Source organism: Cervus elaphus, chromosome 20 (assembly GCF_910594005.1).
Source record: "Cervus elaphus chromosome 20, mCerEla1.1, whole genome shotgun sequence".
Classification (NCBI taxonomy): domain Eukaryota; kingdom Metazoa; phylum Chordata; class Mammalia; order Artiodactyla; family Cervidae; genus Cervus; species Cervus elaphus.
The window spans coordinates 32,081,573-32,104,134 of NC_057834.1; the positions used below are offsets into that span (position 1 = coordinate 32,081,573).

General features: G+C 41.2%; 1 protein-coding gene across 1 annotated transcript; it reads left to right on the top strand.

Moving 5' to 3' along the window:
- The first annotated feature begins 9,411 nt into the window (after positions 1-9,411).
- Positions 9,412-19,545, top strand: LOC122677718 (intelectin-1a-like). The gene is made up of 8 exons (XM_043877930.1): positions 9,412-9,579; positions 9,793-9,856; positions 10,478-10,588; positions 11,520-11,767; positions 12,072-12,230; positions 12,635-12,755; positions 13,744-13,847; positions 19,274-19,545. The coding sequence occupies exons 1-8, from the start codon at positions 9,565-9,567 to the stop codon at positions 19,424-19,426; spliced, it is 975 nt and encodes a 324-aa protein (XP_043733865.1). The 5' UTR covers positions 9,412-9,564; the 3' UTR covers positions 19,427-19,545.
- The last annotated feature ends 3,017 nt before the right edge of the window (positions 19,546-22,562 follow it).

Below are 22,562 nucleotides of genomic sequence, written 5' to 3' on the forward strand. Positions count from 1 at the left end.
TCTTTGGAGAAATGTCTGTTTAAGTCTTTCCCCCACTTTTAGATTAGGTTGTTTGTTTTTCTGGTATTGAGTTGTATATTTTGGAAATTAATCCTTTGTCAGTTGTTTCATGTGCTATTCTGAGGGTTGTCTTTCACCTTGCTTATAGTTTCTTTTGCTGTGCAAGAGCTTTTATGTTTAATCAAGTCCCACTTGTTTACTTTTGTTTTTATTTCCATTACTCTAGGAGGTGGGTCATAGAGAATTTTGCTTCGATTTATGTCATTGAGTGTTCTGCCTATGTTTTCCTCCCAGAGTTTTACAGTTTCTGGTCTTACATTTAGGTCTTTAATCCATTTTGAGTTTATCTTTTTGTATGGTGTTAAGAGGTGTTTTAATTTCATTCTTTTACATGTAGCTGTCCAGTTTTCCAAGCACCATTTATTGAAGAGACTATCTTTGCCCCATTAAATATTCTTGCTGCCTTTGTCAAAAATAAGGTACCCATAGGTGCATGGGTTTATTTCTGGGCTTTCTATCTTGTTTGATTGGTCTATATTTCTGTTTTTGTGCCAGTTACCATACTGTCTTGATGACTGTAGCTTTGTAGTACAATCTGAAGTCAGGAAGGATGATTCCTCCAGCTGCATTCTTCTTTCTCAAGACTGCTTTGGCTATTAGGAGTTTTTTGTTTTTCCATATGAATTGTGAAATTTTTTGTTCTGTGAAAATGCTATTGGTAATTTGATAGGGATTGTATTGAATCTGTAGATTGCATTTGGTAGTATATCATTTTCACAATATTGATTCTTCTTACCCAGGAACATGGAATATCTCTCCATCTGTTTATGTCATCTTTGATTTCTTTCATTAGTTTCTTATAATTTTCTGTGTGCAGTTGTTTTATATCCTTAGGGAAGTTTATTCCTAGATATTTAATTCTTTTTATTGCAATGGTGAAAGGGATTGATTCCTTAATTTCTCTTTATAATTTTTCTTTGTTAGTGTGTAGAAATGCAAATTATTTCTGTGTATTGATTTTGTATCCTGTAACTTTGCTAAATTCTGTGATTAGCTCTAGTAATTTTCTGATACAATCTTTAGGGTTTTTATGTACAGTATCATGTCATCTGCAAACAGTGTGAGCTTTACTTCTTCATTTCCAATCTGGATTCCTTTTATTTCTTTTTCTTCTCTGATTTCTGTAGCTAGGACTTCCAAAACTATGTTGAATAGTGGTGATGAAAGTGGACACCCTTGTCTTGTTCCTGATCTTAGAGGGAATGCTTTCAGTTTTTCACCATTGAGAATAATGTTTTCTGTAGGCTTATCATATATGATCTTTACTATATTGAGGTAGGATCCTTCTATGCCAATTTTTTGAGGAGTTTTAATCATAAATGAGTGCTGACTTTTGTCAAAGGCTTCTTCTGCATCCTTTGAGGTTATCATATGGTTTTTGTCCTTCAATTTGTTAATATAATGTATCACATTGATTGATTTGCATTTATTGAAGAATTCTTGCATCCCTGAAATAAACCCAACTTGGTAATGGTGTATGAGCTTTTTGATGTTTTGCTGAATTCTATTTGCTAAATTTTATTGAGAATTTTTGCATCTATGTTCATCGGTGATATTTGCCTGTAGTTTTCTTTTTTTGTGTTGTCTTTGTCTGGTTTTGGTATCAGGTTGATGGTGGCCTTGTCGAATGAGTTTGGAAGTGTTCCTTCCTCTGCAATTTTTTGAAAGAGTTTTAGAAGGATAGGCATTAGCTTTTCTCTAAATGTTTGATAAAATTCTCTGTGAAGCCATTTGGTCTTGGGCTTTTGTTTTTTGGGAGATTTTTGATCACAGCTTCAATTTCAGTGCTTGTAATTGGGTTGTTCATAATTTCTACTTCCTGGTTCAGTCTTGGAAGATTGAACTTTCCTAAGAATCTGTCAATTTCTTCCAGGTTATCCATTTTATTGCCATATAGTTGTTCATAATAGTCTCTTATAATCCTTTGTATTTCTGCATAATCTGTTGTAACCTCTCCTTTTTCATTTCTAATTTGTTGATTTGATTCTTCTCTCTTTTTTTCTTGATGAGTGGATAAAAGTTTGTCAATTTTGTTTATCTTCTCAAAGAACCAGCTTTTAGTTTTATTAATATTTACTATTATTTCTTTCATTTCTTTTTCATTTATTTCTGCTCGGATCTTTATGACTTCTTTCCTTCTCCTAATTTTGGGGTTATTTTGTTCTTTTTCCAGTTGTTTTAGGTGTAAAGTTAGGTTGTCTAGTCGATGTTTTTCTTGTTTCTTGAGGTAGGATTGTATTGCTATTAACTTCCATCTTAGAACTGCTTTTGCTGTGTCCCATAGGTTTTGAGTTGTCGTGTTTTCATTGTCATTTGTTTCTAGAAAATTTTTGATTTCCCTTTTGATTTCTTCAGTAACCTGTTGGTTATTTAGAAATGTATTGTTTAATCTCCATGTGTTTGTGTTTCTTACAGGTTTTTTCCTTGTAATTGATACCTAGTCTCATAGCATTGTTGTCAGAGAAGATGCTTGACAGAATTTCAATTTTCTTAAATTTACTGAGGTTTGATTTATGGTCTATCCTGGAGAATGTTCCATGCGCACTTGAGAAGAAGGTGTATTCTTGTGCATTTGGATGGAATGTCCTGAAGATATCAAAGAGATCCATCTCATCTAATGTATCATTTAAAATTTGTGTTTCCTTATTAATTTTCTGTTTTGATGATCTACCCATTGGTGTGAGTGGGGTGTTAGCGTCTCCTAGTATTATTGTGTTACTGTCAGTTTCTCCTTATATGTCTGTTAGTGTTTGTCTTATGTATTGAGGTCCTCCTATGTTGGGTGCATAGATATTTACAATTGTTATGTCTTCCTCTTGGATTGATCCCTTGATCATTATGTGGTGTCCTCCCCTATCTCTTGTAATCTTCTTTATTTTAAGGTCTATTTTGTCTGATATGAGGATTGCTACTCCAGCTTTATTTTGCTTCCCATTTGCATGGAATATATTTTTCCATCCTCTCACTTTCAATCTATATGTGTCTTGAGATCTGAAGTGGGTTTCTTTTAGACAGCATATGTATGGGTCTTGCTTTTGTATCCATTCAGCCAGTCTGAGTCTTTTGGTTGGAGCATTTAATCCATTTACATTTAAAGTAACTATTGATATATATGTTCTTATTGCTATTTTCTTAATTGTTTGGGGTTGATTTTGTAGATATTTTTTCTTCTCTTTTATTTCTTGACTACATAAGTCCATTTAACATTTGTTGTAAAGCTGGTTTGGTGGTACTGAATTTTATTAACTATGCTTATCTGAAAATTTTTTAGTTCTCCATCAATTTTGAATGAGATCCTTGCCGGGTACTGTAATCTTGGTTGTAGATTTCCCCTTTCAATACTTTAAATATATCCTGCCATTCCCTTCTGGCCTGCAGAGTTTCTGCAGAAAGATTAACTGTTATGCCTGTGGGGTTTCCCTTGTATGTTGCTTGTTGCTTCTCCCTTTGTGCTTTTAATGTTCTTTCTTTGTGTTTAGTTTTTTTTTTTTAGTTTGATTAGTATGTGTCTTGGCATGTTTGTCCTTGGGTTTATCCTGTGTGGGACTCTTTGTGCCTCTTGGATTTGATTGACTATTTCTTTTTCCATGTTGGGGAAACTTTCAACTATAATCTCTTCAAAAATTTTCTCATACCCTTTCTTTTTCTCTTCCTCTGGACCCCTATAATTCAAATATTGGTACATTTGATATTGTCCCAGAGGTCTCTGAGACTGTCCTCAGTTCTTTTCATTCTTTTTACTTAATTCTGCTCTTCAGAAGTTATTTCCACCATTTTATCTTCCAGCTCACTGATTTGTTCTTCTGCTTCAGATATTCTGCTGTTGATTCTTTCTAGAGTATTTTTAATTTCAGTAATTGTGCTGTTTGTCTCTGTAGGCTTATTCTTTAATTCTCCTATGTCTTTGTGAATTGATTCTTGCATTTTCTCCATTTTTTTTTCAAGGTTTTAGGTCATCTTTACTATCATTATTCTGAATTCTTTTTCAGGTAGTTTGCCTGTTTCCTCTTCATTTGGACTTCTGTGTTTCTAGTTTGTTCCTTCATTTGTGTAGTATTTCTCTGCCTTTTCTAAAAAATTATTTTTTAACTTATTGTGTTTGAGGTCTCCTTTTCCCAGTCTTCAAGGTCAAAATATTTCTTCCTTTTGATTTCTGCCCTCCAAAGGTTGGTCCAGTGGTTTATGTAAACTTCCTATAGGGTGAGATTTGTGCTTTTTTTGTTTGTTTGTTTGTTTGTTTTTTCTCTGATGGGCAAGGCTGAGCGAGGTGGTCATCCTGTCTGCTGATGATTGGGTTTGTATTTTTGTTTGGTTTGTTGTTTAGATGAGGCATCCTGCACAGGGTGCTACTGGTGGTTGGGTGATGCTGGGCCTTGTTTTCAAATGGTTTCCTTTGTGTGAGTTCTCACTACTTGATACTCCCTAGGGTTAGTTCTCTGGTTATCTGTGGTCTTGGAGTCAATGCTCCCACTCCAAAGGCTCAGGGCTTGATCTCTCCCCAAACGCCAGCCTAGGTCCAATCTACCAAGAGGAACTTCACCCGAAATGAAAGGGCCTTTATTTGAGTTCCAAAAGCCAGTGCACAAGAACACAATGGAGATCTCTGACTCAGCAGATCTTGTAGACAGTCGTCCTTGGATTCTAAATAGCTTCTTGATGAAGGTAAAGAGGAGTGTGAAAACCTAGCTTAAAACTCAACAATAAAAAAACTAAGATCATAGCATATGGTCCCATCACTTCATGGCAAATAGATAGGGAAGAAATGCAAACATTGGCAGATTTTATTTTCTTGGGTTCCAAAATCACTGCTGATAGTGACTGCAGTCATAAAATTAAATAATGCTTGCTCCTTGGAAGAAAAACTATGACAAACCTAGACAGTATATTAAAAAGCAGAGAGATCACTTAGCTGTCAAAAGTCTATATAGTCAAAGCTATGTTTTTTTCCAGTAGTCATGTACATATGTGAGAGTTGGACCATAAAGAATGCTGAAAAAAGTGAACATGTTAGTCGCTCAGTCATGTCCGACTCTCTGCCACCCCAGCTTGCCAGGCTCCTTTGTCCATGGAATTCTCCAGGCAAGAATACTGGAGTGGGTTGCCATTCCCTTCTCCAGAGGATCTTTCCAACCTAGGGATCAAACCCGGGTCTCCTGCATTGCAGGCAAATTCTTTACTGTCTGAGCCACCAGGAAAGTCTCCCCAAAAGGCTGAGCCCCAAGAACTGATGCTTTCAAACTGTGGTGCTGGAGAAGACTCTTGAGAGTCCCTAGGATTGCAAAGAGATCAAATCAGTCAATCTTAAAGGAAATCAATCCTGAATATTCATTGGAAGGACTGATGCTGAAGCTCCAATACTTTGGCCACGTGATGCGAAGCACCAACTCGTTGGAAATGATATTGATGGTGAGAAAGATTGAAGGCAGGAGAAGGGGGCAACAGAAAATGAGATGGTTGGATGGTATTATCGACTCAATGGGCTTGAGTTTGCTCTAACTCTGAGAGATAGTGAAGGATAGCGAAGTCCATAGGGTTGCAAAGGTCCATGGGTTCAGACCTAGCGACTGAACAACAACATCACATTCTTGAGAGTTTTGAAAAGTCCACATCAGTTCAGTTTTACTTACTTATTAAAAAGGCATTTTGGGGACAATTTTGCTGAAGAATTCCTATGAATTGTGATAAACTCTGAAATGGATTAAAAGAAAACAAAGATATGTTCACTGAGTTGTGAGTACAGTGGAATGGAGGGTGAAGTCAAGGGAATGGCAGGGAGAGACATACAAGTAAGCACATTATTCAAACTCTATGAGTACACATTTTCCCTACAATCTAAGAGATTAATGCATTAAAAACACTTAGTTTATATTTCTGGATACACAATATATAAAGATGTAATTTTTTGACATCAGCAACAGAAAGAGGTGGGACTAGAGCTATAAGGAAACAGAGTTTTTGTGTGATATTGCAGTTAAACTGTTAAAATTCAAATATGGTGTTGTAATTTTAGTAGGTTACATGTAACCTCCATGTTAAGCACAAATAAATTACTATAGAATATACACAAAAGAAAATGAGAAAAGTGTTTAAAAGTTTCACTACAAAAAATTATCAGCTAAACACAAAAGAAGCCAGTAAGGCAGGCTATGAGGAAGGAAAATTTTTTACATATTTTTAATTGTAGGGTAATTGCTTTACTATGTTGCATTGGTTTCTGCCATACAACAATGGAGAAAGGAAAATCTATAAGACATAGAGAAAACAAAGCAAAAGGACAGAAGTAAATTCCCTCTTATCAGTAATTACTTAAAACTAAAATGAATTAAATTCTCCAATATAAAAACAGAGATGGCAGAATGGATTAAAAAATCTTGATCAGGACTTCCCTGGTTGTCTAGTGGTTAATATGCCTACCAATGCAGGCGACATGGTTTTTTCTGTGGCCTGGGAAGATCCCACGTGCCATGGAGCAAGTAACCCTGTTCACCACAACTACTGAAGACCCTGTGCCTAGGGCCCATGTTGCAAACCAGAGAAGCCACCGCAACAAGAAGCTCATGCACCACATCCCTTGAGTAGCCCTCTCTCATTACAACTAGAGAAAGCCTGTGCACAGCAACCAAGACCCAGCACAGCCAAAGTTAGAAAAAGGCTTGTTCTGACTCTATGAAATCTCCAAGAGACTCATTTGAGATCTGAAGATGCAAATAGATTGAAAGTGAATAAAAGTGAAAGAAAAAGATATTCCATGCAAATATTAAAAGAGACCAGAGTTGGTATACTAGTATCAGACAAAATAGACTTAAAAAAAAAAGTAGTTGCAAGAGACAAAGGATATTATAACTTTATAAGTGTTCTGGACAGCAAAAAGATACAGCAATTATAAACATTTATGCAACTAATAGAATACCTTTAAAATATATAAAGCAAAGATGGACATAATTGAAAGGAGACATAGTTCTACCATAGGCATACAACCCGAAAGGGTGGGAGATTCAATCATCAAACCAGAACAGCCCCTGAATTCTCTTTCCAAAGGGTGGAGGAGCTTTCCCTTATTTTTCCCTCATTTCATGAGCTTCTTGGGATGAAGAATTCCCTGCTATGTTGGGATCCTTTGCTTGTTTTATAAAGTCCCTGCAGATTGCTGCTGAGTCCTTTAGGGAGAAAGCCCAGTGCTACCTCTGACCAAGTATTTTGCCCCACGGAGTTGAGGACTTAGGTTTTCTCAGGCCTAGACTAGGCTAAACACAGAAACATTGACTTAGAGCTTGTCATGAAGTTCATATGCTTCTATGGGGAATGCAAAAAAGTTACAAAATTAACAAAAATCCCATTAAAGATTAAAAAGCAAAAACAGAACGTCTGTTACCAATACCATTTTAAATGAAAGGTACTTTAACAACACCGAAATAGAAAGGCTGTAATCACAGAGTAGATGTAGTTTTTTAGCTTGAATATATCTTGTTCCATAGAAAATCCATATTTCTGTTCTTATATTTTTTATGTTGTATGTCATCCACTAGAATTGTATTGATCTGCCCCAATCTTCAGAAGGCAATTTGTGAAACTTTGATTTAGTACAAATCCCTCTCATGATAAAAAATGTGACATTATTCATACTCTAGAGTCAGTGAGCTCTGTGAGAACAAATATTTACTTCCCTTTTCGGTGACAAGCTCAACTACTTCCTCATAAGTACTTTTATAATTTTGAGACAAGCTTGTACTATTTAACTGTATTGCACTTCAAATATTTATTTGTCTTTTATGGCAATTCTTAAGAAAACGTTGATTGTGTCCTTTGTTTGCTAAGCTAACATTTTCCATATTGAGGCTGTCAAGGAAATGAACTTCTCAATAAATCCATAACATTAAAGTTAAAGTCTGAAGTAACATTAAAAAAGAGTTCTCAGATGTATAGGAGTAAGAATTTTAAAAAGTTGCTAGAATAGACCATTACTAGGTCTAAAATCTGGGTCTCCCACAAGGATGTTGTAACTATAAAACAATGTTTCAGTACTCTAGTACACTGTGATATTCTGTAGGATTGAAATGCTAGTGTACTTACTAGGGTAAAACCAATATGGGGTTTGAAGTGAGCAAAGAGTGTGGTGACATTTTTTAAAAGGAGCATAGTTTTATTCAATTGGAAATTTTAATGCAAATTGTTCCTCTGGTTATATATTAAGATGAACAAATTCAAATTTCATATTTTTGAAAAATAATGAAATAAGTTTATTATACCCAAAATATTGGGATTTTGGGATTTAAAAGCTCTGTATTTCAGGATGTCAGCACACAAATAAGCGTCTGGAAACATACTCAATCTAAATGTAATTAAAAGGGCATTGCTTTATTCCCTCAATTTTACTAGTTGAATTTTAGAAGTTTGATATACAGTGTAGAAACAATATTTCTCAACTTCCTCAGCTGCTAGATTGTGTCTTTATCACTAGTTACTATATCGCACATGAGATACCAAAAAGTAAATACTTGCTCTTGACTGAGGGAGATGAAGAAAAAGATGTTGGGAGTGATACACACACACATGTATATATTAATGTATATACAGTGCTTGTGTGTGTATGTGTCCTGAAAGAAGATGATTTAACAAGGACAGTTTTCCTACACCATTTGCCTGTTGAAGACCCAGAAGCAGTTATTCCTTTCACTCCTACTTGCAAAACAGACCACCTTTTCTCCCAGACCCTCCCCTTTGTAATGCAGAACCAAGACAGCTGACACGCAGTGCTGACATTTTCTCTGAGGGCTTCCTTTAAAGCCCCAGTGCAGTCTGTACATCACACAGCTCCTGAGATACCAGAGGCAACACATTTAACATTTCCCCTAAAACAGAACACAGAACGCCATCCCTCTAACCTCCAAGATAAGTCTCATCAGCTATAAACATACCACCAAATCAGTGCCCCACGTTTAAGCTATTTTCTAAGGCAGGAAAAAGAATGATGTAGAGTTGTGCCCTGTCTGGTAAAGTCTTCAGCCTGAAAGTGACCCTTTCTGCTTACATCTTTTGACTCAAACAGGTCTCATGGCCTGTTTACCTGCACACAGAAGAGGAAGAACTGTAACGTCCATCCTGAGAGTCTGTTACGGAAGGAACACTGTGTGCTCTGACTCGGCAGGGCTCGCCCTGCTCATGGTGAATGTCCCCTGTGTGCCCAAGAGCGCTGCCTCCTACCTCGCCAGCCAGTCACTCATTCCTTCTCATTGCCAGGGCCTGAGGCCCTACAGCGGAAGCTCGCCGGAGGGAGGGGCCTGTAGCCCGAAGTTGGCAGGGCTGGGTAGGGCCCGCATGGCCCTTTTCCTCCATAAAGGCTCAGCCCTTCACCCACTGCAGGGCCCTGTAGAGGCAGGAGCTCTGAGTCTCCACCTGGCTGGGAACTCTCAGCTCCTGGCATCTGTGAGGAAGCAAGGAGGGAGTTCTCCATGCTCTCAGGAAGTTGTTCTGAGTCTGAGACAAGATCCGAGTGTGTGGGGACCCATGATGCCAGCTCAGGTCTCGGTCTCAGGAATGGGGAGATTTAGAGAACAGAGCCCATGGCCTCTGTTTGTAGTGTTGGATGGGTTGGGGGCTACTCCAGGAGGTTCCAGAATGCCCAGAATCCCATCACTTTCTATCTGAGGTTTCCTAACTCAGAAAGTTCAAAGAACCAGGATACAAGGGAGAGAAGATGAATCTGCCAATGACTTTGTGCGTCTGTTTTCTTAGGGTACCGGGGCCAGATTCTTCCTCCTGCTGTTCCTCACTGTGGCCACTAGAGGGCGGTGTGCAGGTAAGTCAGGAGCAGCAGTTTCATCAGCTCACCCGGGTGTGCAGTGGGGCAGAGGGAGTGGAGCTGGGCTGGATGCTGAAGTCCTGGCCCAGAGGGGGAGTCATGGAGATGCAGTCAAGCCACACTTTGCATCTACATGAGCTGTGACTTGGGTGTTGATTTTTGGCCCCTCTTGAGGTCCGATCTGAAGTGAAGATCTGTCCTGGGGCCCCGATCTATGCCTCTGTGTGGTTGAGGGGGCTCAGAGGAGCCCTGGTGAAGACTGTGCTCCCTTCTGTCTGCTCCTGCTCCTATGGCCTTGGCTTTGGGGTTCCTGGAGGGAGCTGGGTGGTCAGGGCTGTGTCCAGGGGACATCCTTCCCTAGTCCTCATCCTCACAATTCCCTTCCTCCTAGTAGGCATTATGATAGTTTTCATTTTTAATTAGTTGAACAGAAGAATGCAAATGTCAAGCCTGTACTAGATGGTGGTCAGCTATTTTTAGCAGAGAGGATCTTTACTTCTGGGGCTTCACAGCCCAATGAAGAACCTGTGAAGTGGGCCAGGCCTGGGAGCTGATGATCAGGATGGCTGGTGTGAGTGGTACCAGACTGTTAATGAGAATTATCCACACATTGTTTAGCAGCGACTCCTTCTGTTAAGAAGGTCTGGGAGGAGGAAACCTGCATCCCTTACCTGTCTTTCCTGCCTAGAAGCTGCAAGGAAATCAAAACAAGTTGCAGCAGAGCAGGTGGTAAGTAATCAACTGACCCAGCGTCTTCTCCTTTCAGCCACTTTTCAGTTAAACAGATCCCAGTCATGGAGAGCAAGAGGAGTGTGTCCACTAGTGTCTGCTGTTCTGACTCCCAGCTTCCAGCCAAGGAGATTTCCAGTGGAAATTTTGAAGCTTTTCATTCTTATCTAGTTGTAGGAGACATGATCTTCAGAATACAAGAATGTGATGTTCCTGGTGGCTCTTACGGTGGTGGCCAGAGCTACAATGAAGATTTTCTACTCCTTATTAGTTAAAGTGTTAACCTGCTACAACTTTATGGATAGAGGCAGAAAACCTGAGCCTCCTGAGGCTGAGACACAGAAGTTTGTTACTCACAACCCTAGCAGTAGGCAAAGCATCCACTTTTTATTGTGCTTTTTATTGATTCCCATCTGAACAGGTTAATGTTAAGAGGGCCAGGGGACATTTGCGCATGTATTTTATTTTCCAAGCAGATGACAAATTGGGCTGGTAAAGAAACTACAAGCCTTTTGTAGATTAGTTTACTCCTCTCTTGTTTCACAGGAACTCTGCACTTATGAAATCTGAACCTCATTAAATGAGTAGCGCAATGCCCGCCCTTTGCGCTGAGTTGCAGAGGCCACATCCTGATCTAGACTTGAAATGTGGTTGAGCACTGATTTCTGGCCTCGAGTGGTCAGAAGGAGGGAGATACCATCTCTGTCTCCTAGGATGTTTGCTCTACAACGTGTTTGAAAAGGTAGCATGGAACAAAGGCAGTCAGTGTCCCTGCTCTTAGGTGACTCACAGAGAATTGTCCTCCAATAAGTAGGTATGTGTGAGAGCCTTCAGGATATGTTTCTGACTTCCCAAGTTCTTTTTGGTAATGGGGCCTGACAAGGACTCCCTGCTCTAAGACAAGGTGTCTCTGGGTTGGTTCCCTCTGCAGATGGCCTGTATTACCTCCGCACTGAAAATGGTGTCATCTACCAGACCTTTTGTGACATGACCTCCGGGGGTGGTGGCTGGACCCTGGTGGCCAGTGTGCATGAGAACAACATGCATGGAAAATGCACTGTGGGTGATCGCTGGTCCAGTCAGCAGGGCAACAGGGCTGACTACCCAGAGGGGGACGGCAACTGGGCCAATTACAACACGTTTGGGTCTGCAGAGGCGGCCACCAGTGATGACTACAAGGTACTGAGCACCCAGGTGGGAAAGGGTGGGAGCTGAGTGTGGCTGGAGCAGGGCATGTGGAAGGGAGAGTGGGAGATGGGGACATGGAGGAAGGACTGGAGAAGAAGAAAGACAGAAGTCCATGTCTTGAACCACAACATCTCCTCCAAGGCTGTTTGGTTGGTGGGGTCTCATCATCTGCTGGAGGGGGAGGGGTCAGAGCGCTATTGCCACCTGGCCCCTTGGAGCCCAGAGCTCTCAGTTCAACCTAAGGCTGCTCCTCTGGGTCTTTGGCCGGTGAGGCTGAGTGTGTGTCCCTCTGCAGAACCCTGGCTACTACGACATCCAGGCCCAGGACCTGGGCATCTGGCACGTGCCCAACAAGTCCCCTCTGCAGCACTGGAGGAACAGTTCCCTGCTGAGGTACCACACCGACACTGGCTTCTTCCAGAGACTGGGACATAATCTGTTTGGACTCTACCAGGTACATGGGGCTGTCGACTGGGAGTTGGGGACACTACCTTTGGTGAACAGAGAGTCAAGTGTTTGGGATGGGGAGTAAGTCTGCTCTGTCCGTATCACTAAGTGCCTCTGCTTGGCTTTCTACTACCTCTGGGTCACTGTGAACTAGTGCGCTGCCTCTTTCAGAGGAACTATGAGCCAGAAGGGGAGGAAGCCTAGGGGAGAGGATTGGGGATGGCTAGATAGTGAAAAGGATAGGGGTCTTGAGGCTGGTTAGGGTCCTAGCTATGGGTGGTATGGGGGAAAATACATCAGCATTATTCATACTGTTTCCTGAATAATGTCGCATGAGGGTATTAAATCCTCTACTGCCCAGAATGGCAGTATTTCTATTGTCTGCCACAATCTGTATTTTGGTCCCTGCAGAAATACCCAGTGAAGTACGGAGCAGGGAATTGCTGGAGCGACAATGGCCCAGCCATTCCTGTTGACTATGACTTTGGTAATGCTGAGAAAACTGCATCTTATTACTCACCAAATGGTCAGCGTGAGTATCTGCTTCCAAAGCCTAGTCGTCAACCCTTCTCTGCACTCTTGGGGAAAGTGTAAATAAGAGAAGTTAATGATTGTTAGCATTTATTAAATGTGTACAATATGCCAAGCTGTTTCCTAGGAATGTGACATGGATTTTTGTTATGTCACAAAAATATTTATCACCATCATGAAAAAACTATAAGCTCAGGCTTCTTAGCTAATAACCCTGTTTGATTCTTTTCCCCCCTTAGTTTATTTATTTTTGATTTACTTTCACCTTAGTTTATTTATTTATTTTAAACCAATACCATATTGTGTTGGTTTCTGCCATACATCAACATGAATCAACCATGGGTATACATATGTCCCCTCCCCCTTGAACCTGTCACCCCATTCTACCCCTCTAGGATGTCACAGAGCCCTGGTTTGAGTCTCCTGAGTCACTGTAAGAATCTTATAATAGTTAAAAGCTAATTAATGTGCACAGGTGAGAACAACTTGCAAAGTAGTGAGAAAAATTTGCTTTTGTTATGATGGATAGCTCTTATTGTAAGAAGACCTTTTTTTAGCATGATAAAGCCACAGAACTTGCCTTTGGTGGGAAAATAAGTCATTTTACTTTAAAGTCACGGTAATTGGATGAGCAGTGTGCCAGCAGAAACCGACGGCTACTTCTGATCATTGCTTATTCCTGCTGAACCTCTGGGGGTCTTCTTGCTGATCTCTCAGTGGACTCCCATTTCTCCTATGAGCCTTAGACAGACAAGTGGCTTTTGTGAGCCTGAGCCTTGGTCTTCTTGCCCCAGATGGAGGGAGGGTCTCTTCTTGCCTTTTTCAAGGCCAGGATGTAGCAGCCACGGTCGAAAAGTGCTGGGCTCTATGCCCACAGATTGGCTGTAACCCGACCTGTTGATTTAGGGAATTCCTGGGCTGGTCAAAGGGAAGATATTTCCAGTTCGTCCTTTGAATCCTTGGCGCTTTCTCTGCCTCTTCTTTTCCAGGAGAATTTGTTGCAGGGTTTGTCCAGTTCAGGGTGTTTAACAATGAGAGAGCAGCTCACGCCCTGTGTGCTGGGATGAGGGTCACCGGCTGCAACACCGAGCACGTGAGTTTGGGGACGGTCCCTGGCTTGTGTGTGTGTGCATGTGTGTGTGTGTGTATGTGTGTGCACGTGTGTATGCATGTGTGTGCATGTGTGTGCATGTGTGTGTGTGTGTGCGTGTGCATGTGTGCCTGTCTGGGGTGTTTGATGTGGCTTGCATTTTTACTCTTTTCTGGCATTTTGTGGACATAAGTTTTAAACTGTAGCTATTATTTTTTAATTGACATTCAATTGACCTATATAACATTATATTAGTCTCTGGTATATAATGTAGTGATTCTATATTTTTATATATTATGAAAGGATCACTGTAACAAGTCTAGCCAACACCCAGCACTACTTACAGTTGCCATTCTTTTTTCTTGTGATGAGAAGTTTTAACATCTACTTTCTTAGTAACTTTTCAATGTATAATATAGTATTATGACTAGTGTCACTATACTGTACATTACATCCCCAGGACTTATTTTATACATAAAAGTTTGGAACATCACTGATGTTTCCAGTGATTAGGACTCTGGAATTCCACTCTTGTTGTTGTTCAGTTGCTAAGTCGTGTCCCTCTCTTTGTGACCCTGTGAACTGCAGCACGCCAGCCTTCCCTGTCCTTCACTATCTCTTGGAGTTTGCTGAAGCTCATGTCCATTGAGTCAGTGATGCCATCCAACCATCTCATCCTCTGTTGACCCCTTCTCCTCTTGCCCTCAATCTTTACCAGCATCAGGATCCTTCCCAGTGAGTCAGCTCTTTGCATTAGGTGGCCAAAGTATTGGAGCTTCAGCTTCAGGACCAGTCCTTTCAATAAAAATTCAGGGTTGATTTCCTTTAGGATTGAGTGCTTTGATCTCCTTACTGTTCAAGGGACTCGCAAAAGTCTTCTCCAGCATCACAGTTCAAAAGCATCAATTCTTTGCTTCCCAGCCTTCTTTATAGTACAACTCTCGCATCCATAAATGACTACTGGAAAAACCACAGCTTTGACTATAGGGACCTTTGTCAGCAAAGTGATCCTCTGCTTTTTAACGCACTGTCTAAGTTTGTCATAGGTTTTCTTCCAAGGAGCAAGCGTCTTTTAATTTTGTGGCTGCAGTCACCATCTGCAATGATTTTGGAGCCCAAGAAAATGAAATATGACACTGTTTCTACATTTTCCCCATCTATTTGCCATCAAGTGGTAGGATCAGATGCCATGATCTTTGTTTTCTGAATGTTGAGTTTTAAGCCAGTTTTTCCACTCTCCTCTTTCACCTTCATCAAGAGGTTCTTTAGTTCCTCTTCACTTTCTGCCATTAAAGTCGTATCATCTGTATATCTGAGGTTGTTGACATTTCTTCTGGCAATACTGATTCCAGCTTGTGCTTCATCCAGCCTTGCATTTTGCATGATGTACTCTGCATATAACTTAAATAAGCAGTGTGACAATATACAGCCTTGACATACTCCTTTCCCAATTTTGAACCAGTCCATTGTTTCATGTCCAGTTCTAACTGTGGCTTTTTGTCCGGCATACAGGTTTCTCAGGAGGCAGGTAGGGTGGTCTGGTATTCCCATTTCATTAAGAATATTTCACAGTTTGTTGTGATCCACAGAGTCAAAGGCTTTAGCATAGTCAATGAAGCAACATAGATTTTTTTTTTTTTGAAATTGCCTTGCTTTCTATGATCCAGCGTATATTGGCAATTTTATCTCTGGTTCCTCTGCCTTCTCTAAATCCACCTTGTACATCTCTGGAAGTTCTCAGTTCACATAATGCTGAAGCCTAACTTGAAGGATTTTGAGCATAATCTTGCTGACATGTGAAATGAATTTAATTGTATGGTAATTTGAACATTCTTTGGCACTGCCTTTCTTTGGGATTAGAATGAAAACTGAACTTTTCAGTTCTGTGGCCACTGCTGAATTTTACAAATTTGCTGGCATAATGAGTGCAGAACTTTAACAGCATCATCTTTTAGGATATGAAATAGGTCAGCAGGAATTCCATCACCTCCAACTTTGTTTATAGTAATGCTTCCTAAGGCCCTAAAGGCTTTCTTTTCTCTCCTTGCTATTCTTTGGAACTCTGCATTCAAATGGGCATATCTTTCCTTTTCTCCTTTGCCTTTTGCTTCTCTTCTTTTCTCAGCTATTTGTAAGGGCTCCTCAGACAACCATTTTGCCTTTGCATTTCTTTTTCTTCGGGATGGTTTTGGTCACCACTTCTGGTAAATGTTACAAACCTCATCCATCGTTCTTCAGGCACTCTATCAGATCTAATGCCTTGAATTTATTCATCACTTTCGCTGTGTAAGCATAAAGGATTTGATTTTGGTCATACCTGAGTGGCCTAGTGGTTTTTCCTACTTCTTCAATTTGAGCCTGAATTTTGCAATAAGGAGCTTATGATCTGATCATGGTCAGCTCCAGGTCTTGTTTTTGCTGACTGTATAGAGCTTCTCCACTTTAGGCTGCAAAGAATATAATCAATCTGATTTTGGTACTGACCATTGGTTGATGTCCACGTGCAGAGTTGTCTCTTGTGTTGTTGGAAGAGTGTTTGCTATGATGAGTGTGCTCACTTGGCAAAACTGTTAGCCTTTGTCCTGCTTCATTTTGTACTCCAAAGCCAAACTTGCCTATTATTGCAGATATCTCTTGACTTGCTACATTTGCATTTCAGTCCCCATGATGAAAAAGACATCTTTTTTTGGTTTTGGTTTTAGGAAGTCTTGTAGGTCTTCATAGAATCATTCAACTTCAGCTTCTTTGGCATTAGTGGTTGGGAGATAGACTTGGATTGCCATGATGCTGAATGATTTGCTTTGGAAACAAAATGAGATCATTCTGTCATTTTTGAGATTGCACCTAAGTACTGCATTTCAGACTCTTTTGTTTACTCTGAGGTCTACTCCATTTCTTCTAAGGGATTCTTACCCACAGTAGTAGATATAATGGTCATCTAAATTAAATTCTCCTATTCCTGTCCATTTTAGTTCACTGATTCCTAAAATGTCCACGTTCACTCTTGTTATCTCCTGTTTGACCACATGGACCTAACATTTCAGCTTCCTATCCAATATTATTCTTTACAGCATTGAATTTTGCTTTCACCACCAGATACAACCACAACTGGGTGTCATTTCCGCTTTGGCTCAGGCTCTTCATTCTTTTTGGAGCTATTTTTCTGTCTTCCCCAATAGTATATTGGCTGGCTACTGTCCTGGGGGGTTCAGCTTTCAGGTTATGTCTTTTTGCCTTTTCATACTGCTCATGGTGTTCTCAAGGCAAGAATACTGAAGTGGTTTGCCATTCCCTCCTCCAGTGGACCACGTTTTTCAGGGCCTAATTAACAGGGACATGCCCTTTAGCTGCTCAGCGTAGCTGGATGACATGCTCAGTGCCCTGGCTGTCCCACTGCTACTCCACAGTGAACGTTTAAACCTTCACGGGCCATCAGGTGTCGGTCAGTCTGTGTCTGGGGGTTGAGGCAAAGGCCCTGCTGAAGTGGTTGGGAAGTGGGTCCAGAGAAGGCTGGAGCTGATGTTGGAGGACTCCCAGGAGCAGAGGGCACTCTCCTTCACCACTGCCACTGGCCACCCTGGAGCCAAGAGTCCACCGTGGAGCTGATCCGCTGCCTGCTTCTTCATATTTATATTCCTGATGCTTTGATGATCAATTTCCCACTGTAGGGGGCCCAACTGGATCCCTAGTTGGGGAACTGAGATCTGTAACATGCGTGGCATGGACAAGAAAAAAGAACTGAAAGTTTATACCTTTTGACCACTGGACATAATTTACTGTATTGAAGTTCAATTTATGTATATTCTCATATATGATTAGCATTTTTATGTTGTGTTTAAGAAGTATTTCTGCTTGTTGAGGTCACAAAGACATTCTCAAATATTCTTAGTAAATTCTAGAAGCTTTAGGTTTTTGTCGATTTTCCAGTCTTGTAGAAGAGAGCACCGTAGGTGTGTTGACTGGAGACTGTCTTTGATGGGTATTTTGTGACTGGAGGGGCAAGAAGAAGAGGGTGTCAGAAATATAGTGGGGAGAACATTCACTTAGGCCCTTTTCCTTTCACGCCTGTCAGTCCAAGACGTGTGATCCTGAAGGATGTCTTCATTTCCCCCTCAAATATGTTGCCCATTTGTCAGTCAAAGTGAGACAGCTGTGTCCTCATGAAAGAGCCCTTAGGTTATGATTCTGAGGATAATGCATGTGTGGGCCTTGGGAGTGGAGTGGGTTGCATTGCCCCCTATGTTGGCTTCCATGGAGCCTTATCATGTTCATTAGTGCTCATTTGCATGTACCCTTGCAGCCTGTTTCCATAAAAATACATGATAGAGCACCCACAAAGTGCTTGATATTAGATATGCAAAGCTGACAGTCATTTTAAGGAAATCAGACTGAATGAGATGGAGACATAAGTGCATGATTGCAATGTGGTATCACCTGTGATAGCAACATAAACAAGGGGCCTGGGGAACAAAATATAGGAGCTTCTACCTCTAATGATGGCACATAGCTGATTCTCCAAGTTGGTGACATTTTTGTTGAATCTCAAAAGCTGTGTGTAGAGTTCAACAAGTAACAAGGGCAGAAAGATGCCTGTCTAGCAAACATTGTCAGAATCATTGGTGTTTGAAAGACCATGGGGGTGTTGAAGGGCCCTTGAACTTTTGTTTGCTTTTGGAGCATCTTGTGCATTTAGGTAGAAGCAGGAGCCGAAGCTGGAAATACCTACAGGAAGCAGGGTAAGCAGGGACATTTCCATTCTGTCCAGGATGTAGATTTCATGTTATAGAAGATGTGACTCATCAGAGGATTTTGAACAGAGGAGTGACCTGATCAGCTTTGATGTTTCTATAATGTATAGCCAGGCGGAGGACATGGATCCAAGAGCAGGGAAATTAGGGGCAGGGAGGTAATGAGGCAGGTGTAAAGTTGCAGATGTGAAATGCTGAGGACCTGAGCCAGGGTGTTCAAGGACAATAAGAGAGAGAATTAGCTTTGTTTTGCTCAGCTGGAGTTTTAGATCTAGAGATATGTAGATGGAGACATGCGGTGGCAGTTGCATATGGGGTTTCAAGCACAGAAAACATGGACCTGACTTCTGAGATTTAGGAGTTTCCTGACAATGTATGATTATGCTGATACTAGCAAAAGTCATCAGGAGACTGTGGTGTGGACAGAACTCTGGGGAATAGCATTTGGGGGAATCAGTTGAGGGAAATGGGTGAGCTAAAAGGCCTGAGAATAAATGTGAAGGAAGGTGGAAAGGAATTCAGGCGAGAACATGATTTCAGAGTCCACTGGAGGGAGGCTTTTTGGCAGGGGAGTGGTCAAGGCCAAGAAGGAGGAGGACCAAAGATTCCAGGGAATTTAAAGATTAAGATCTCCATGTGTCCACAGCCAACCCCTCACTGTGTCTGCTCTCTGCCCCCCAGCACTGCATCGGTGGAGGAGGATTCTTCCCAGAGGGCAATCCTGTGCAGTGTGGGGATTTCTCCTCCTTTGACTGGGATGGATACGGAACTCACCGTGGTTATAGCTCCAGCCAGGAGATCACTGAGGCAGCTGTGCTCCTGTTCTACCGCTGAGACCTGAGTGTATGAGACGTGGAACCCAGCTCCTAAGTCCAGAAACTCAGAGATGGAAAAATGTTTCCATTTTCTCCAACAAGGAAAGGAGAATAAATTGCATCATCTGTGACTCTTAAGTCTTTTTGAATTCTTTTTACAAATTAACTGACACCTGGAGGATGTATTAAAATAATGCCTCTTATTCTGGTGATTTTTGATTTAGACTTTCTGAGTTGGGAACTTTTAGTCTCAGCTCCCAGAACATAAGTTTGCCCCTCTTTCTAGGCAAATCCTGAGTGAGACTGAGGAGCAAGGGAAAGTTTTTCTCATTAATTTTTCCTACCATATTGTTATTGGCTAATCAAATCAAGCTCTCAAAGGAAACATAATGAAGAAAAGATGAATATTATTTAGATTCTGTAGGAAAAAAGTAGAGTTGGGTAGTTGAGACTACCCATTTCCTTTATTTCTCTAGCTTTGACAGTTAAGACGTTATCCCTAAAATGATTCTAGTATGAACTGCAATGTGTGTGTGTTGGGGAGGGTTGTCTCAGCTCCAAGAAATGCACTGACAACTAGGTGGAGGTCCTACAATTCAACTCAATGTTGACCCAATCTACTATGAGAAATCCTCAGATCCCACATGTGATGGCTCAGTCCTATACATCTGCCCCTTGGATCCCCGACTTCAGACACAAGTTGCAAGTCTGGAAGGACCGGCTATATATTTGAGGGTCCAATGAATCCCTTCTTTGGTTTAACGAATTTGTTAGAGTGGCTCGCAGAACTCAGAAACAACTGGTGATGGGTTTATTATAAAAAGATAAAAAGTGGGAACTGCCCTATGTAAGAGATGCTTAGGACACAGTATGCGGACAGTGTAAGGAGACTCCATGCCCTCTCAGCGTATCACCAACCCCGATTCACCATCTGTTCCCCAGTCCAGAAACCCTCTGAACCCACTTCTTTGGGTTTTTTTTTTTTCTTTCTTTTAAACAAAGGCTTCATTACATAGGCATGATTGATTTAATCATTTGCCAGGGCAGTTGTTTCCATCTCCAGCTCCTCTTCCCTCCAGGAGGGTCAGGGTTTGTAGTACTGATAGTTCTAACCCTTTAATCCCGTGGTTAGTCACTTGGCAACTAGCCTACTTCCTTAGGTGTGATCCAAAAGTGACTTCGTTTACTTAACACAAAAAACTTTTTTTTTTTTTTGTTTTTTCGCCCTGATCACTTAAGAAATCCAAGAGTTTTAGGATCTCAGTGCCAGAAACACAATGAAAACAAAATTTATACTTAGTGTGAATCAATATCACACTCCCCAAGGATGTGAATGGCAGGATCTGGGCTCCCATCTTCAGTTGCTTGTTCAAAAGCAGAGCCACACATTGAATTAGGTCTGTGTATCATCTGTACAATGCGAATTCAATGACAACAGTTCTGGCTATGAGCAGAGTGCACATATTTTATTCTATTTTGTTCAAAACACAAATCTGATCATAACATTCTTCACCTCCCATCACTGTACTCTTTCTCCATTGCTCTTTGTGAATTAGAGCAGTGGTTCTCAAATAGGGTGGGAGATGGAGGAGACGAGGGTGCTGTTGTCTCTCAGGAGGACTGCTAGATTTAGCAAATAAAAATATAGGAGACTCACCCACACTTTATTTCAGATAAATAATGAATAATGGTTTTAATATAAATGTGTCTCCTCCAATATTTACCTGGAGACCCTACCCCCAGCGAACTCCTGGGAACATTTGGAGACATTTTCATGACTGGGAAGTGATGTTGGGGGGCTGGAGTGCCACTGGATAGAGGCCATGGCTGCTGTGAAACACCATCCATTGCCCGGGACCCCTCCCTCAAATGGAGAGTGATGTGATCTGAAATGTCAAGAGTGTGTTTGAGAAACCCTGGACACAGAACTTGTTTTATTTGTAGAGTACTGACATTCTGAGTTTCTGAACATTTGTAGCTGAGGGCAGAAAGAAAAATTTAAGAAAATGTGTTTAATTTAAAAATTTCACAAAAATCTATTTCATTATCAGCCCCAAGTATTTAATAATTTTATGCATTTAAATTGATGAAATGGAGATTCGTATTCTAAGAGAAGTCAAGAAAATTTAAGCATAAAAATTTCTCCACCCCTTGGCCTCCTTGGTCTCCTCTACTGTGCATTTGTTGGGGTCCTTTAATGGACCAGAACCTTGTGGTACGGAGTCGACGATAAGAAAGTGAAAGAGAGAAAGAGGCTGATATCCCTTGGTTTACACAGAGGACCAATAAAGTCCTTGACACAGGACTTGCATCGCTCACGAAGGCACCAGGCGCCCTCTCGAGGGGGTCTTAGAAGCCCGGGCAGAAAAGTGAGCACGACGGGTCTCCATGCTCCAGAGAGTCAGCCAGAAAAAGAGAGAGAGAGAGAGAGAGAGAGAGAGAGAGACAGAAAAGACCCGGGGACCTAAGCTCTGATGGAGCAAAGGTGCTTTAATGATTTTTCTATGAGTATATATAGGCTGCAGTACAAGAAACTTCTTTCGGGAATGACAGAGATCAGAAAACCAAATGTACAGCAACCGTTACCAAGGGAACAAGGGGTAATGTTAGTCACAAGGTCAGGAGACAATCCATATCTCAAGAAAGGGGAAGGAGATTAAGCTGTTTTGTCCTAAGGAGAATGTTTACTAAAGGAGACTCATGCTTGCCTCACACAATGACCTCAGTCCCTGGGAGCAGCGTGCTGCTCTGCTTGAAGAGGGACAAAGGACTCATGAGAGACAGCATGTAGGAATCCTCCCGTCAAACATTCCCTGACAGTGTATCTGCCTTATTCATCCCCCAGACCTCTGTACTGGCAGAAGTACTTGCTCAGTCATAAACAGCACCATTTTCCTAACACCAAGGCAACTCCTTAATAGGCCACATTCCTTCTTGAACTCGTAAGGGGTCACCATGATCCATCACTTTGCACTTAGAGATCAGGATTTTGCAAACTCTCTACATCACTTAATGTACAGCCGTCTGTCTCATAAACCTATATAGGACTTCCCTGGTGGGCCAGTGGTAAAGAATCTGCCTGCCAATGCAGAGGACATGGGTTTGATCTCTGCTCCAGGAAGATTTCACTTCCCGTGGGGCAATTAAGCCATGTG